Source organism: Magnolia sinica, chromosome 16 (genome assembly GCF_029962835.1).
Source record: "Magnolia sinica isolate HGM2019 chromosome 16, MsV1, whole genome shotgun sequence".
NCBI classification, from domain to species: domain Eukaryota; kingdom Viridiplantae; phylum Streptophyta; class Magnoliopsida; order Magnoliales; family Magnoliaceae; genus Magnolia; species Magnolia sinica.
This window is the reverse complement of record NC_080588.1, coordinates 41380770-41399702: the sequence shown is the minus strand read 5'-3', so window position 1 is coordinate 41399702 and position 18933 is coordinate 41380770. Positions and strand designations below refer to the sequence as shown.

The window sequence follows — 18933 nt, the reverse complement described above, 5'->3', positions numbered from 1 at the left end:
TATAGTTATAAAAGTTAAGTGCGCTTAAATGGGTTACATGACAGAGGAGTGAGCATTATTGGACCTCTTCTATTAGTGCAGGTTTGCTGAGCCCTCTAAAACGGGACACTCCCTGCCCATCCACACGCAACGAGGCACACGCGTTCAACATCCAAGCGAATCTAGTTGGAAACAATGATTAGATCTTCAGATGGGACACACCACCGGTTAAAACAAAATTTTCTAGACGTCCAATTGTTTTATTTGCTGTGGCCTGCGTGATGAGTGAAACTATATAACTTTTTGGGCCATAAGATGTAAATAGTGTAGCCCCAGTGCTATGGAGAGCTCTGATCATTCACCCAAGTTGCATGTTCACACGTGTAAGTGTGTATGGCCAGGGATCTAGATTCGTGTGGGAGTAGCAAACCTCCAATTGGTGGGTAAGTCACTCACAGATTATTGCTTTCGATTTGGTTAACGTAGGAAAGAGAAGTAAGAAAGAGATGCTTCCTTTTTCCATTTTGACAAGAATGACGAGGGAAAAGGGGATTGGTTAATGAACAAGTCAGTGAGTTAAAATAAGGTGTAGGTCTAGACTCCTATGTTAGTCTTGCACCATTTAAAATAATGTACGAGGGATATGATGAAGGAGAGCCCGGTGGAACCCCGGATACGGTAGAACCATCTACGCATAGCACACGTGGCGGGTTGATCTGTCAATCAGATCCGTTCATCTATTTACTCCTACTTTGGACAGCGAATGGTTATAAAATAGATACAGATTGAATGAAAATAACCGTCTGATCAGTCGCTCTGAAAGAAGAGGCAGGAAATGAAAAGTGGAGGAAATCGAAGGGAATACTGTTGGAAACGATTACTCATGATAGCGCTGGACCCGGTGGATACATCACCATCCTATGTCTGCTGTGGAGAGATGGATGTACCATTATGTGGCTTTTTCTGCTACATGTGCAAGGACCACCGAGTAAGTTCACTTACGATAGAATTAAGCCGGTCCACTGATTGAGTGGGACACAGGTACATCATTACCGTTGGTTATCTTTATTGAAACTTCCCATTTTCTTTTTATCACTTGGATAAGTGGTAGGTTGAATTACTCAGATTGGTGATTTTCCTTTACCCAGCCGCTGACGACAAGACAAGTGGCCCACCTAACGAATGGTTCCAATATTAACACGGATCACTGAGCGCGTGGGTCATGTTGGCTCGTGGGAGTCAATTCACTTCTCCAATCTCTCCTCGCGCAAATCCGTGTAGCATCTCTCAGAGGAGGGTGAGGAAAGGGAAAAGATTAGTTTGTTTTGCATCTGCGGCGATTCGTCTCAACTGTGCGTCGCTACCCAATGAGGCAGACAATCTGAGTCGTCCGATCATCTAACCGTCAATGTCGAGGAATCTTTTACACACGGGCAGTGGCAAGAAAATTAGGTTGATTATTTCTGTAGAAAAGCTTATAAAAATGAAACAATAATTTTCAACGGCTCTAATTCAACATTAAAAGCCAAATGTTAAGATTATTCTGAAGTATAATTATCAGAAATTAGCTCATTCATAATAGCAAGGAGGATATGTACGGTTCATATAATCAAACAATCCCATTATATAGAACCCGGTCGGTGGCGACACGTTACGGAACGTGAGTCGCGACAGACTTAAAGCGAACTCGGCATGGTATTAGAGGAGTATACAAAAAAGAGAGAATACGAGAGAGAGCATTCCGTTCTCACTTCTCACCCGTTTGTCTACGCCTGTATTGGGCAGTTTGGCAAAGGAGTTTTCCTGCGACATATCTCCTCCACTGCTTTTTTTTTTTTTTTTTTTGGTTTTTGTTTTTTGTTTTTTCTTTTTTGCCACAGCTGTGTCGTAGGTTCTGCTGAGAGAGAGAGAGAGAGAGAGAGAGAGAGAGAGAGAGAGATTTTCGTTGCAGACAAGCACCAAAATACTGGTCTTAGATGGAGAGAGATGGTGTGTAATCGTTGGCTGCTGCTACTATCTATTGAAACAATCGCCATAAAAGGATAAAAGCAAGAGCAGCTTTTCAAAGGAAAAGAAGAAGCATCATGTGGGATCTGAACGACTCCCCCGACCAAAGGAGAGACGAACCTACCACCACAGCTTCACCCTCTGACGCCTGCTCTTTCGAGAAGCCCTTCCTCGACGACCCCGACGGAGATTACAACGCTCCCAAACCCATCGCCTCCGTTTCCAACGACAATTCCAGCTCCTCTGCCGTCGTCATCGAAGCATCCGACCATGAGGAAGATAACGAAGGGCGCAGGAATAGGAGCAGCAAGATCTTCGGGTTCTTTGTATCAGCCCAAGATAGCGAAGGCGACGGCAAGATCGTTACTCGCCAGTTCTTTCCCACAGAGAAGAAGGATGCCACGTCGACACAGGCAGCCAGCGACCCGCTTCCTTTCCCTCGGGCTCATTGGGTTGGGGTCAAATTCTGCCAGTCCAAGGAGCCGATTGAGGCTGGAAAAGCTACCGATGTCTTGCCGGCGCAGCACCAACAGCAGCAGCAGCCCATGAAGAAGAGCCGGCGCGGGCCACGGTCAAGAAGCTCTCAGTACCGTGGCGTTACGTTCTACCGCAGAACTGGCCGATGGGAATCCCATATATGGTTGGTGCTTTCTTTCCCTTTCCTTCCACATTTCAGCCTACCCCCGATGAGGCTAATCCACCGCACTGGGTCGGAACGAACGTACCCAGTCCTTGATATGCGGCAACTCGGTTGGTTGATCTGATCAGTCTACCAAGTGGGTCCTCGGTTAAAAATCACACCAGTTTCTATGGTCAAATCCATATTTCATCTAGATCATCCCGTGGAAGAGGCATCATTGATTTGTTTTGATTTTCAACTGTGGTCAATTCACCACGAGGACCCATGAAACAGACGGTCTTGATCCAAAACACTGCCTCCAACTGTCTTCCTGATCTACCGTAGCTGAAGGCAGAACCCCATCTTTCAATTTTTCGTTTCATTGCTTTCCGTTTGCAGTGATGATCACCTGAATTACACCATTTTTTCCCCAATTCTTGTTACAGGGATTGTGGAAAGCAAGTCTATTTGGGTATGTTTTACATAACATAATGCTCTTGAAAATTGGGTATTTTCTATAGAAATAAAAATTAGGTTTTGGTAGATTATGAAGTTACTGATATTGGATTAACGATATAGGGGGATTTGACACTGCCCATGCAGCTGCTCGGTATGTTTTTCCCCTGATTAAAAATTTCCCCATTTGATTTTATTTCTCCATTGAGATCTTCCATTTTAATTTGTGAAATTCGGTTCCGCACAGCGCGTATGACAGAGCGGCTATCAAGTTCCGTGGAGTCGATGCTGATATCAATTTCAGCTTGGATGATTATGAGGATGATTTGAAACAGGCAAGAAAGAGAACAGTCTTTTATTCTATCTTCTTGCTTTCCATGCAATGATATATGAACAAAGACAATAATTCAGTCATGTGGGGATTGGTAAAATGTGGTTGAAAACAGATGAGCAATTTAACTAAGGAGGAATTTGTTCATGTACTCCGTCGCCAAAGCACCGGATTTCCGAGAGGCAGCTCCAAATTCAGAGGTGTTACCTTGCATAAATGTGGAAGATGGGAGGCTAGAATGGGACAGTTCTTGGGCAAAAAGTACTCTCTTTCTTGCAAAGAAAATTCTCATTTCTTCTTGTAATGATGAACAATGGATCTAATGCTACTTTATTTGCTCTAATTCAAATGTTCTTTGATGCGTTTTTTTATACAGATATGTTTACTTGGGCCTTTTCGACTCTGAAATTGAAGCCGCCAGGTAATTCCCCCTTTTAATTTTGATCATCACATCTTCAATTATCCGACCATTTTGGGTCTAATATGAAATCATTGTTGCCTTTTATAGGGCTTATGATAAGGCTGCAATAAAGTGTAATGGAAGGGAAGCTGTAACGAATTTTGATCCCAGTATTTATGAAAATGAGATCAGTTCAATGAGTAAGTTGTTTGGCCACGAATTGAAAAATTGGCATCAGGGATTTTGAATTTTCTTATCATCTCTAAGTGGGCTCTTTATTCCTCTGCCGAAAACATCCAGGTAGCAATGTTGATCACAATCTCGATTTGAGTCTTGGGAGTTCAGCCTCGAAGAATGGTAGTTTTGAATCAGAGGATGCAGAGAGATCAAGCATGTCAGATCAGCAAACACTGGGCCTGTTCGAAATGGATTGGAGAATGGGGGGTCAGAGCATCAAGTCAAGGGTACATTTCTTGCCGTATCTTATTGTTGTTAATCTGAATTCTACCAAAACTCAATTTTTTTTATTTTTATTTATTTATTTATTTATTTTTAAATTCTTCTGATCTTTCAGTTTGATGACAAATTGAAGCTGCCAAGCAATGATCTGCACCGACATGTTTTAGAGGGGCGGGATGAGAGTGATGGTCGGTCCTGGCCCAATCACACTCATCTCCAACCTCCGGCCCCACTGAAGATTGATGATATTCATACGCACACACAGTTCAAAAGAGCTGGAGAAGCCCCCATGATGCATTTCATACAGCAACAGTTCAATCCTCCTTACCAGGTGAGTCACTGAAGCTTACTAGGAAACTCGTTAACTGATTGATGACTCAGTGCCTAACCAGGTCGAGTTGATTGATGACCTGATCGGGTTGACTCAAAAGGATTGGAATGCCTACATATTACCCATAAATGTTCTATTTCATTTTCTATCAATCACTTAAAAATTGCATACATGTAAACCTCCTGAAATTAAAAATCACAGAGAGAATTTCGCGAGCAATGAAATATATCATTGTTAACTAAGAAAACTACACTTAAAATTCAGGCTGAGTTAGTATAAAAGTATCATTAACATTACTAATTTTGTGTTTCAATTTGCTGTGGTAGACACAGTTTCTTAGCAGCAGAAAGGGCGTAGGAGGGGGGCTTCCTCTGGCTAATGGAGAACAACAACGACAACCCCAGCAACAACAACAGCAACACCTACACCCAAGGCAATTGGGTTGGAACAGGAGCAACAGCAACTGGGCTTCTGCTCCTTCCCAACTGCTAGCAACCGCTGCAGCATCATCAGGATTCCCATCACCGCAGTTAGTGAAAACTCCGAGTTGGCTGCAGAAGAACGGGTTTCAATCTCTGATGAGACCCACCTGATCCCTCGGAATTTTCAGCTTTTTGCCATTCATCTCCCCTTATTATTTTTCCGTTTTTTCGCTCCAAAGGTTGTGGATGTACGCATGTAAGTTGACATGAGCTCACACCTTAATTTTAACAATGTTCTCCATGGCATTTTATTATTACAAGTGAGAGATCTGGAACTTTCATCAAGCAGGTCCGTTGTTGGGCATGTCGAAACATAAAATCAGGCCACTCCATTCATCAGGTGAGCCACAACTGCACGTTGAATGTGGACGTTTGGTGATCCTTTTTCTTAGACTTCCAAGTTTCATAGGCGTGTTGAGTCATTGGACGGGATATATGCATCAACCAGCCGAATCTCTTACATGAGTGCCTCTTTGGCACGTGGGAAACTTAAAGCTTGGTGTTTTCAGATGTGAGGTTGCAAATATCAGTACTCTTCTCACATCCACCCTCTCCATACCTACCCTTATGCCACATGTGCCGACATCTGAGCCGTGCCTAACGTCTGCAGCTGACCTGGATTGCAATAAGCTAGTCCACTGATCAGTCATCGAATCTAAACTGTGCTTGTAAGGGATGTCCTGTCCAACAATTCAACCATCCTGATTATTGGGAGGTGTGTGCATGTGCCAATATGAGACAGAAATGCTCAATCTAGCTAGTTGTGTGAGCATTTCTGATAAATGTGTGTGCGGGCGCATGCATGCTGGCCTCCATGTAACAATATCAACTTCCCCAATACCTTGTGCTTGCCTTCATGGGACAATAGCAACTCTTTTTTTTTTTTTTTTTTCTTTTTACACACGCACACACACCACCACACACTCACGCCACCATGTTGGGATTTCACCACCTCTCGAACCCTCAACCAGGTGTTGAAACTCCCAAGAGTCACCACCGGAGTAAGAGTAAGGACGCGGGACAATAGCAACTTACCCCAAACCTTTTAAATGGCATGGTGCGCACCTTCATGCGATAACAGCAACCTCCTCAAACCTTGTGAGCACCGTAATGAGACGATAGCAACCTCCCCCAACCCTTGTGTGCACCTTTATTGGTTCCCATTCATTCATTTGTACAGGCCATGGTGCAAGAATATCCCTAACGGCATGATCCTAAATTTGTTACAATCATCCGTTGTTTATGAGAATCATTATATCAAATAATTACTTTAAAATTATTAATATTTTAAGATGATGATTGGACATTATTTTGTTTGGCTGTCATGATATTTTCATAATATTGATTGAAAGCTTAGGACTACCTAATTGGTGTGATTTTTGCGCCATGGCTTGTATAATTGAATGAATGGTTAATATGTATATTAGGTCATCATATGTGTCATTTGAATGATTTGGGATGCAGCATTAGCAAAGCGTGTGTGTGTGTGTATATATATACTCATGCCATCACAAGTATGTCACACACGTGACACGTATAAAGGTTTGCGTGGATGAGACTGTGAGGAGGACATCGAAGTAGATGATAAGATAGATCCAGTACATGTGGTGGTTAGAATGATGTATCCATGGACCATCCATCCAGTTTCCTTCTTACAAAGGCGAATGTTTGCAACTAGGGCGAATACGAAATTATTTTATTTATTATTATTATTATGTTTTTAAGTCATGAGGAGTGCACATGTGCCACGATGGCACGTTCGTAGCAGATGCAATCCATTCATCAGAGGGGTTCTACCATGTTCATGCTCTTGCACAAGAATCAGGTTTTCCCACTATTCGTGTGGCGCCAGTTTACCGGCTGATGTTTTTCACTCGTTCATTTGTTTCTAACAGCATGGCCTACAAGCTGAATGGAACAAAATTTTGGGTGGGAAAACCTACACGCTTGGACACGCCTAATGAACGGATTGGATACTTCGTGTGTGGTAGGTCATTGTGTAATTGTCGTGATGTTTGAACGACGAGCGATTCATTATAGAGTCCATTAGATAAATAGCCCCAATTTATATATTAACGGCCACGTGTTCTTGGAGTGGGTTGTACCATGTTCCGGTTCTCCTGCCTCTACCATATTATCTGCTTTAAAAATACGTTGGATCGTTCGTCATGCCACCGAACATTAGCTCCAATGCAATTCTGACCTAGTGATTGTCTCTTCCTTTATATAATTACACGTTGAAAAATGCTCTGATGCTCTCAGATCAGATCACTATAAGTTACAGTGCTTATAGATGCATCTAGTTGCATTGTGGCACTCGGACTGTCCAGTCCATTAATCTAGACTGTTCATTAGGTCCAGCGAGCATTTAGTAGATTACCATGCAAGAACAAACCAATATAACATGTAAGTCTTTAATTGGGACGGTCAAGATCATTTACATAAAAATAGGCTAAATAAAAAATTCGATCCATCTATTTGTTACAGACGATCATGGACTCCTTGTGATTCTAAAGAATCACTTTTGCTAGGCAATCGTAGCCATCCTACCCATGGCCTGGAAAAAGTACCGCTCTAGAAAATAAGTCCAAATCAAGGATAGATTAGATCATCCAATCAGTAAGATTTTTTACATGGTAGCCTGAGAAATGTTTTCTGGACTTAATGGACGGTTCAGATTGATCGATTGCACCATCTAACTGAACTTAGAGAACTAAGAGCACTACAACTCATAGTGCTTTGAGAGCACTGGAATATTTCTCTTACATGTTTTAATTTTATATTATTTATTTCCTGAAGTGTATTGTCACACCCACATTTCAAGTGCTTAGAGGGCCACGCGTTTCCTAATCAGGCAAGTCATGAGGAGATAAGAGGAGAAATCTTCCAGTGCTCCCTAGGAGAACTATCAATTATGATACTTCTAGCTATTTCACGAATTTGGACCGTCTAATTGACTGATCCGGTTTGTTCAATACGTGTAGACCACATTTAATGAGCTATCTTGTGAAAGTCACATGGATGAGAATATTCTAACGAGAAATAAGTGGTCAAGATCTTAGCTTTCCATAATGGACCACACCGATTATATCTTCCTGCTCAAAATAAGGTGGGACAGAACCTTGAAAACAAATGAACGGCTCAAACAAAATTATCCAGCCATCCATATTATTGTACATTGCGGTACACCTGAGTCTGATTTGGAGACCAAATTAGCACGTATGCTTCCATGTACCCACACGTTATGGCATAGCAACCTCACAATACAACCGGACGTCAAATCTTCTTTTTAGCAAGTGGTTAGAACCGTTGGATCTGGGTCCTGTTTCATAAATCCAAACCGTTTGTAAGATGGGTCATAAAGTGGATGGGATGCCCCAATAGAACTGGGAAAAAAACACCTTAGAATGGTCAAACCCTTTGATCGCTTTAAATCTAGCCATTGTTTTACAGGCCATTTGTCAGATCTCACAATCTTGAAGAAGTTATTGGTTATTCTCTGTAAAAGGTGGGGCCTCTCGTATAAACGGCTTGGATCATTGAAAAATTATGCAGATCTGACTTACACAATCCTGGCAAAACCTACTGTAGCAACAACGTCCTGGGAAATATCGTCAGGGGGGTGACGTGTCGCTATCCTAGGACATTAAAATCAGTCCCCACGGCCAACGCAGGTCAGAGACCGCTGTAGCGAAGAGAGCGACTTGAGCCCCTTCAAGTTCTAAACGCTCTGCTTTTTGCCAAAACTAGCATACGAGTAATTTACAAGGAACCGTCTAAATCGTGGCCCAAATGCAGATGTATGACAAATTAATACTTACATTTATTAATTTCTAAAGTGGCCTGTAATCACTGGACGCGGATTAGATACTGACATGTTGAGTAGCGAGACTCGCCACCCAAGTGACTTCACTAAGTTCTATGGGATGTATGTGTTGTGTCCATGCCGTTCACCCATCTGAAGATATTATTTTAAGGCATAAGCCAAAGAAAGAGGCAGATCCAAAGCTTTAGTATACCCTACCACAGAAAACAGTAGGAAGATTTATGCCCACCGTTGAAAACTTCCTAAGGCTCACCATGATGTTTTTTTGAAATCCAACCTGTTCAAAAGTTAAAAAACGCATTAAAGAAGGGAAAACACAAATATTAGCTTGATCGAAAACTTTTGTGGCCTTTAGAAGTTTTTAAGGATAGCATCACTCTCCCTACTGTTTTCTGTGATGTGGTCCACTGGAGTTTTGTATGTGACTCATTCTCTGCATCATAACTTAAAATGATCTATCCAGATGGATGGACGGCCTGGATACAAAACATACATCATGGTGGGACCCACTGAACTTGGTGACGTCACTTCAACAGCAGTCTCGCCACTCAACCTGCAAGTAGCCAATCCGCGTCCATAAACACTATCGTGCAGTTTAAATCAAAAAATTCAATGGGTCTTGATCATTGAACCTATATCAATGAAATATCATCTTGTTTGGGCAATGCCGCTGTCCCCGTTGATGTGGGACCGGTACCCAACGGCTTGTTTGAGCCTCCTGGGCTGATGATAGCAGCTCCAGGCCAGCTGGATTGTATTCTCCACCCAGTGGGCCACCCACTCGTCAGCCCCAATCACGACACTCAAACCCACCAGCATCTGCTAACTCGCAACATTTGGGCCACCTTCCTGAGGGCCAAGTAGCTGCATCCCATTCCTCCATCATGTATCAAGGTGGTCCAACACACCTCAGGCCCACTGCCCCAACCACTCTCAAACTGGGGCACTAGTAGGGGGATGGGCTAACCTCTTTAAAGCTAATTGGGAACCATCCTTGGCCTTATGGTTTATTGCTCCAGACCCTCTTGATTCCTTTGTGATCTCTCCAAAAGATGAAGTGGCTGATGCCGGAGAAAATTATGGAATAGTGCCCTTGTGTATTACTATCTGGGGAGAAGGCCTTACTTCCCCACTGGTAAGGCTACCTTGGATCCGAGCTTAGACATTCAGGACTGGGCTTGACATAAATACTCTAGAAAACATATTCTTCCTATTTCAATTCAATAACTTAAGAGAGTCGGGCCATCCTTTAGGAAAGTCATTGTTTTATGAGTGGGCATCCTTTGATGCTAACGATTACCATTTCCCTTCAAAAAGAGGACCTCGATGATATTCTTCTCTGGATTAAGTAATCAAACCCAACCCAAGGGTTGATAACCTTGAGTACAAGCCAGTGATGTAAGAATAATTTGGTGAAACCAAGGTCAATTAATAGGGAGTGTGAAATATATCTAGAATTAATTTAAAGGTCTAAACATGTTGTCTAGGTTTTTAATCCAATGAATATGTTAAGGATACAAACAATAAAAATAAAGTACCAAGGATTTAGGGATTCACTTCTAGTAATCACAATGTCTAATTCATATATTCATATTTTATAACTCAACTAGAATCAAATTTCAATTCGTTCTAATATTAAGATTAAACAGTTAAATCAATCTCAACATCTAACACGGTATGATTTCAATTGAATGATTCTCTTACGAAGTATTTAGACATCAATCATGTGAAAATCAAAACATCTATTGTGCCTGAAGTCTACAATAGATCAAAGAATTTTATTGATTCATTTTCTAAACGAGTGTTATAATTGTACATCGAAGTATCTAATGTGCCTGGAGTCGACAATAGATCAAAGATGAAACAACATAAAAGCTATAAAAGAAATTCAAACCATTGTTAATTAACTAATCATCATTCAAATATAAAAGTATAAATCTATAAACTAAAACATAGCAATAAACTAGAAAGCTTCACTCCTTAGCCTTATTTAAAAGATTAGCTAATACAAAAATAAAAGAAAAACTAAAAGATCTATTAGAACCCGTGAAGAAATTGAAGTGAAAGAACATTGTCGGCGCTCCATCTAAGCTTTCTCTCGCTCTCCAAACCTTAGAAGATGATTTGGGACGTCTTAGGGACCATAATTTATAGTTTTGGAGATCCAATTTTTGCACCGCCTCTGAAATATTGCAAACCAACTTTAAGTTCATGCAGTCATGTAGATCTTCTATGGCATCGAAGCTTCTTCAATGACATCGAATGGTGAGCCCAACAACTAACTTGGAAAATTCATGAATTTCATGATGGGATTGAGTCATCTTTGATGGGATTGGAGTTATCTTCGATGGCATCGAAATAGTCCTCGATGTCATCGAATAGTCATTTCTACAATTTTTTGAATTTTGTCTTTCTGGCCTTAGAATTTTATAATTCGATTTCCTGGCTCTGAGTTTTCAGGACTCATTTTCCTTAGTTTCTTTACTTGCTTTCAAGCATTGTTCAGCTTCCTCTTGATCTCCTTTGGTCCACATACTCGAATATGGTTGATCTTCATCCATTGAGCTCTTAAATCTTCAAATGCTTCAATCTTGATTATCTTGAAGCTTTAAATCCTCACCTTTAACTCAAATTTACTCTTGGACTTCAAATCTCTCCTCTCACATGAAACACACATACTTGGGACTAATTAACTTGATGGATATGATAAAAAGCAATGCAAAATATGTGATAAATATGCAATATTTAGGCGTTATCACACCCCAACCTACATTTTGCTAGTCGCGAGCAAAACATGCGAAAGATATTTCAAATCTAAATTAATTTTCTTCTAGAAATGTTCATTCTGTAAATCTATGCAATTCTCAATCATTCCAAATAATAGAGTTCCAAGGCACACTAGTTTTGAGATTATTAATAACCTAGACAATAGTATGTAGGAAATAATCAAATTAGGTTCAAATAATTAATTCTTGAGTAGAAAAAAAAAATCCAAACAATGAGTTTCATGGTGCATAGTGAAATCTAAACTTAACGCAACTAGAAATTCAGTTTTCTACATTCATGTTAACATTGACAATCAAACAAAGTGGTCAGATCCACCATAGGCTAAACCAGAACTTTCCTTATAGTTCGATCATTTTTTGTCCAGCTTTCAAGTTTTTCTATCAACGGCTTTCACACTATTACATTTTTTCTGTTCATATACAAACATTCTTCTTTTCTTTTTATATCAAAACAGTCTTTTCATGGACAATTTCAATAGGTGGCCTTTTTTGTTGCTCACTACTTTTTTTATACTAGTTTTAACACACTTTTTTTTTTCATTGAAACATGATGGAAAATTCACAGGCTTGGTTCCTAGCACTCTTAATAATCATCAAATTAATACTATAGTATCAAACTTAGTCTCTGGATGTGTAAGCTAGATTTGAATTGTGAAAATTCATGATTCAATCAATGTTTATAATTTTCTAAGCTGAAAATTAATAAGAATAACTCAACTTTAAAATTTACCAAATAATTAGATCTAAGCTTTAAAAAATTCTCATCACTAAGTGTCATATTATTATATGTTCAAACTAATTAAGTACTTGAATTCATAAAATTCTTCATCGAATATATATATATATATATATATATATATATATTTTAAAATTCAGTCCAAAATCAATTTTAAAAAAAAAAAGCTCAATTAAAATTTTTTTCAATTGAGTACATTGTCCTCAATGTTAGAAATATGTGCAATGAAATCAACATGAGAGTAATTCCATTTGTAATCAAGTAGAGAGTAAAGAGTACCTAAAACGACGATTATACATAAGTTCTTGAATTCTTCAATGTGGTATAAAAATTCAGACTTTCTAAACTAATAAAAATAAACTAATCCTAAGTAAGCAATTTAACTCCCAATCTAGAAAAGCAGAGGGAAACAACTACTCATTCTTGATAGACATTTTCCTTCTCTGCCTAGTATCTCAATAAATTTGTCAACAGACTTTTCAATGAGATCATCCAAAAGCTCATTTTACGGTAGGCTTGGATATCCTCCTGGAGCATGTATGTTTAGAGAAATTTATCAACCTTAGCAAAATATCTTCTTTTGTTGATTTGAGGTGTCCAGATTTTATAGAATTTACTTGTGAAAGGAAAATTTTCTATGTTTGCACACCATGGTGAATCAGAGACTATAATTAATTAAAATTCAAAAAAAAAATCTCCTTAGGAAATGTAGTCTCAATTGAATTCGAAGTTTTGGACTTTGGTTCTAATTTCAGCTCCTCTGCCTTTGATGGTAAACATTCTGGATTGATGGAAGGAGGGAATTCAGAAAAAATTTTTATTCAGTGAATGTTAGGTATCGGGGTAGAGTCTTGCAAGGCATTCACTTTGTTTTTAATCGCACCATCAATAAAATCCTTAAAGTGTGCTAAGAAAACTTTTATATATTCGGAACATTCAGAGAAAAATGACTCATTCTCCGCAATGGAGTCAAACATGTCATGTTAATGGATTGTATCAATGTCATATTTTTTCCGTGTTGGAGGAACACATTTCCACCCATGTCGGTGGCTCCTGCAAGAGAATTTAGCTGGTTTTTTATCGGCTAACCAACAACCACTAGCTGTCCTAATCTAAGGCCTTGTGTTTTGCTCTCGTCGGAGTTCCAACGGAGACAAACACGTACACACTCGTGTACACACTCGTGTCTACTGATTGCAGTCCTAATCCAATGTGATGCCCCGAATTTTTCCGTATTAGCTTAAGTTCGTCATATTGCTTGTTATGTGTCTTTTACTTAATTAACACGAATTTAACTTATTTTGTGAATAACCTTTTATCCGTGATGAATTATATATGGGTTCTTTTATAGGAATTTCTTCATCACGGATATATCCGTCATGAATTTAACATGTTCTTTCGACATCTACTTTGATCATCTCTCTAGGCGGAATGGTTGTGCGGGTCTGATCATCTGATCTTTCCCCTTTTTGAGCTTGTCCCTTGTGTAAAAGGAAAGCTTGAAGTGATGAAGATCGAACTGGACGATTTTGGCAGCACCTTGGCCCTTTTTGTAATTGGCCATATAATAGCCTAGTTGCGCGACCCACGTAAGAAGTTGAGGGTTACGCGGCCCGCGTAACCAGTTTGTTGGTTGCACGGCCCGCGCAGCAAATAACTGCTCTTCCTTCTCACCTTCAGTCTTCCTTCAAAGCTCTACTCCTCTTATGAAACTCTTCTTTCTCTCAAACGAGAGGGGAAGTGGGGTATTTATAGGCCTTCACACATGCGGACCCTCGATCTTTGTGCCATGGGGCCCACCTTGCATTAGATCTGACTTTCTAAAATAAAACTCTCTGATCTTGGTTGTGCGACCCACACAATGAAGGAAATAAGTTGTGCAGCCTGCGCGATGGAGGAAATCCATTGTGCGGCCCGTATAATGAATGAGTTGTTTGCGCGATCTGCGCAACCAATTACTGGTTGCACGACCCACGCAACTAGTATACATGATACTTGATTTGCTATTTTCTTCCTCATTCCTTCAACTCCCTTTTGATCTTCTACTTTTTTCTCATTTATTCACTTCATGTTTAATTTCTGATCTTCTACCCCTTTTGATCTTTCTTCATTATTTTTATGCTCCAATAGATGCCCCCTTGATCCATTCTTTATTCTTTTGAATCAAAGAATTAGGATCAATCTTTTCAAATTTCTGAACTTCCTAAAGTCATTGCGCGACCGCATAATGGGCACCCGAGTACCGTACTCGGCCTCGTTCCCCTATAAATAGCTGGTCCCAATTCATTCTCTCACTTCCCATTTCTGATAGTGAAGCTCTATTTCGCTATTTCTTCCCCACTCAACTGAATCTGGTTGCGTGACCCACGCAATGGACATCCCGTTCACGCAAGGCACAAACCCATTGCGTGAGTCCGCGTAACAAACTTTGGTTGCGTGACCTGTGCAATTAACCCTTTGGCCAATTTTCCAAACTTAGCCAATTTTCTAAACCTTAGTTTTTTCAAGACTTTGATCTTTCTCATCATGGCCCACACAAAAAGAACTTTCATTGCTGTCGATCCCCCCACTAAACATCCGTCCCATCAGGAATTAGCTAACCCATCACCTTCTCAGGCCAGAGGTCTTCCTCATCTCCAGCCCAACCTTCGCATAAGCGTTTCAAGACGACCGCTAAGCACCCCGCCTATATCAAGGAGCCGGTGCTCCTTACATTTGATTTTACCGAATGCATCAACACACTTTCATCCCCCATCCATAGAGCCATTGCTACGGGCGACCTTGAAAGACCTCCCAAACAAGGTCGAGAGTACGACTGGGAGCAGTGGCTGAAGTCAACAGCACATCATCAAACTATCAGCCAAAAGCCTCCCACCAGGGAAGATACTCCACCCCCTTCTCGACCGAAGAAGACCCGCCGGAATAAGGCTCAAGAATTTCGGGAGAAAATCAAGGAGCACAACCGAAAGAAATTACACAACTCTTAGGAGTTAGTTTGCGCGATCGAGGGTGTCATAAAATTTGATAATCCTTATAAGCAGGGTATCGTGGTGATTCCAGTCAACATCCATCATCACCATTCTATGCTGAATTGTGAGCCTAGCGACCATCTGGACGGAGAAAGACTAGCTTATATAGAGTCTTGGTCGTTCAGAGAACCAAGATTACTGGAAGGCATTCTTCAGCCAACGAAACCGAGATAACAAATCGGTAACATTCATTCCATGATCTTCCTCACCCATCCTACGATCCTCACAATTTATATCCGACTTTTTTTTTTACGAGACGCTCCAGCAGCGTTTCAGCGACCGTCGCCTTATTTGGAGTCTTGAAGAGTTCAAAACAAGGGGTCTCTCGACTCCCCGCAATTATTATTCTAAATGGGCCACGACAGTTCTTGCGAAGCATGCAGGGAGTTTATCCAAGATCGACATCTACACCGCAGTCGAAGTAATATCACATCCTTTCTATAAAGAATCTTCTATTCTAAAGGTTTTTCTCAACTATTGGTGCCCTTCCACCAATTCTTTCCATCTCCCCGAAGGCGAAATGAGTATTATACTCTAGGACATTCATAGAATCACCGGTCTGCCAATAATTAGAAAATTCTTTGATGAATTTGTCCCCACCAATGACGAACTAGCCTTTGTCTATTCACCAGATTGTATCGCCTCCATCTCAGAAACAACTGCTGAACTCTTTAAGGAGATGTCCAAGTTTTCGAATATCCATAAGATTCACCCTATGCAATGGCTAGCCCATTTTAGCAGAGCTCTTCAGTAATCTTCCTTCTTTTTGAATTAATGTTTTTATTGTGTCTTGATACATAATCTCGATTTCACCTGCTTCTCCTTTTCTTCCAGGTTCAATAGTAACCACTTGTGAGAGTTGGAACGTCTTCGTGGGAGCATAAAAGAGTTCATTAAGTATTCTGTTTATAGGGAGCTCGCAGCGTTTATCGCTTACTGGCTGAGCATAGTGTTTTTCCCAGCTCTAAGCCAGCAGATGCCATCCGCCCCTCATTATTTGTAGTAGCCGGTGCTATGGTCGAAGGGGTCAAATACTCCCTTGCTCCTCCTGCTCTATGTTCAATTTATAGAGGTTTCGGAGAGATCTCTTCTCACATAAAAAGTCCCTCCATTAGCTCTGCTTCTACTTATATGCCATGGCATTACTTTCTCGGCTGGCTCGATGTCTATTTCCCTTGGACTTTCGAAGTGCCAGAGAAAGCTTATGTTTATTCTTCTCATATTCCTCTCTAGTTCTTTCAAAAGAGAGCCATGGTGAAGAGGTCCTATGACTGGGCAAAAGATGCCATCTCCTCTGATGCCAAGATTAATTATTTTCATTTCTGTCAGCCTCGCTACACAACAGATACTGACAAGTCGGACACAGAGTCACTCATTATAGGAGAAAGGGCATTCTTTCTGTCGATTAGATTGTGTAATCTCCCATTAAGGGAGGGAACAAAATTCTAGAGAGAACTGTACTATCTCAATCGTTTTGCTCGTCAATTCAGCTTCGATCAGGCAGTTCCCGAAGACCGTGGACTTATAACTCGAAGAATACGGAGTTATGGCACTGGCCCATTTAATTGGGCAATGGTATGGAAACAATTGCTGGGCCGAGCTAATTCTTCTTTCATAATTCTGGGCTACGACCATACTTCTTGGGCTTCATATAATCACATGAGATGGTGGGTTCACCAGTCTTATCTGGTAAGGAAAGGTCTACTACTAATCAAGCCCATTTGGCTTCCACCACCAAGGCTTAGGGGTCACACAATTGAAGAGAGAGTAAGCTTCATAGCGAAGACCAGTCATGCTCCTTTTCCTTGTCATCATTGTGTCAAAATATCCATAGATGAACCTATCCGTGAGAAGAAGCCTGACAATACCCTTGAAGGGTGGATAGCTTATGGTGTCATTCATGAATTTGAAAAAGTTCCTCGATACCGTTCATGAAAAGAGGAAGTCACAGAGGCTACTTCCACTATGCCAGAGAGCGTTGCCAATCTTCATGACCAGCCAACCTCTTATACTCATCTTCAACATTAGTCGACCTCTCCTCCTATCCCCAGGACAGTTCACCCTAGTCCTTCTTCGTCAATGACAAGATCTCGAACGCGTGCCCAAGCTTCTCCCCAGGAAGGGACCATTGCTTCTGCTTCTCCGATTTTTAGCCAATGTAGATCCTCAACCGGAAAGCAACCAATCTTTTCTTTCTAAAGGGAAACAAGTTGTTATTGAAGAATCTAACGAAGGAGATTCGGAAGGTGAAGGTTCAACTTCTTCATCTGGAAATACTGTTTCTGATGAATATGAAGTGGAAGGAGAGAATCAAGACGATGACTATGAGGAAGGGGAAGTTGATATTAGCGGTGAGGAGGATATCATTGTAGAAGATGTTCTTGCCAATGAAGGACATATCCTCCCGATCTACAAGGTTGTTCCTGCAAAGACTTAACCCATTGCGGGGGAAGAAGAAGACGAACCCCTAGACTACGGGGAATATGGTTATTCACCATGTAAGAAAATCTTACTATTTTTTTTCCTTTTATTCTTTTCTCCTTTCCTATCTCACATATTTTATTTCAGGTAATCATATTGTCAATATGAAGGCAGATAATACTTCCCCATAGTTTTACCTCCCATCGTACCAGGGGGTTCACCGACATTCTCTTTGCCCCCGTGGACATGGCACGTGAAATTTCTTTTCCGGTAGAATCAACTGATCTACCAACTCCTACCACCATTGATTCAAGCACTGAAGCTAGGGCTCCATCTTTCGCTGAGATGGTGGAACCTGGTTCCCTTCTTACTAGAGAGATGCAACACCCACTGTTCCGATACTAGCAGAAGGTATATCCTTTTCTTCATTTACACTTTCCATAGTATCTGCACTTATAGTTTTGTTATAACTTTATATCGTTTATTTCTTAATAGAGAACTTACCTCAAAGTGGATGGCAAGTTCTGGTTCTATTGGGACTTTATCAAATGTGTTATCTCTCGAGAAGATTTCTGCGTATAAATTAGCGTTGATCAAGAATTCCATATTAGCTATTGTCAAGATGTTTAAAGATCTTGATCAATGGTCAGATCTGGCTATTGCTTTAGATGTTCTAGACAGTGCAGCACGGATGACTAAAGTTAACATTTCTTTCATACACAATGCTCTCCTAAGATTCCATAATTCAATAACTGTTCTATCATCAGCTGAAACTGCAATTGTCCAACCCGAAATTTTAGAGTATAGGAAGCATCTTACATACTCTAGGGAGAAGGTTTCTCAGATTGCTCCCATCATCTCTCATCACGATCAAGAACAGCTATCTTTGTAGGAGCAACTAAAGACTTTTGCTGATAACAAGACGACTATCTAGAATTGTATTACCTTGTTGAAGCAAGAAATTGCTTAGCTGGAGAAGCAAGGTCTGGAGGAAGATTTGAACATTGAAAGAGTACAAGAAAAGATACAATGTAGCCATCATTCTGTGGACGCTGAAGATCTGAATTGTCT

General features: G+C 40.6%; 1 protein-coding gene across 2 annotated transcripts; it reads left to right on the top strand.

Annotated features, from left to right (window-relative positions):
- Positions 1 to 1666: 1666 nt before the first annotated feature.
- On the top strand, positions 1667 to 5349 carry LOC131229001 (AP2-like ethylene-responsive transcription factor TOE3). 2 transcript variants are annotated; one of them, XM_058224852.1, is made up of 10 exons: positions 1667 to 2626; positions 3052 to 3077; positions 3185 to 3215; positions 3309 to 3396; positions 3508 to 3653; positions 3769 to 3813; positions 3901 to 3992; positions 4093 to 4256; positions 4367 to 4582; positions 4915 to 5349. In XM_058224852.1, exons 1-10 carry the CDS (start codon positions 2064 to 2066, stop codon positions 5173 to 5175), a joined length of 1632 nt encoding a protein of 543 aa, XP_058080835.1. In that variant the 5' UTR covers positions 1667 to 2063; the 3' UTR covers positions 5176 to 5349. The 2 variants fall into 2 exon arrangements, with proteins under 2 accessions (XP_058080835.1, XP_058080834.1); XM_058224851.1 differs by having other exon boundaries at positions 1677 to 2626; positions 4909 to 5349.
- Positions 5350 to 18933: the final 13584 nt, after the last annotated feature.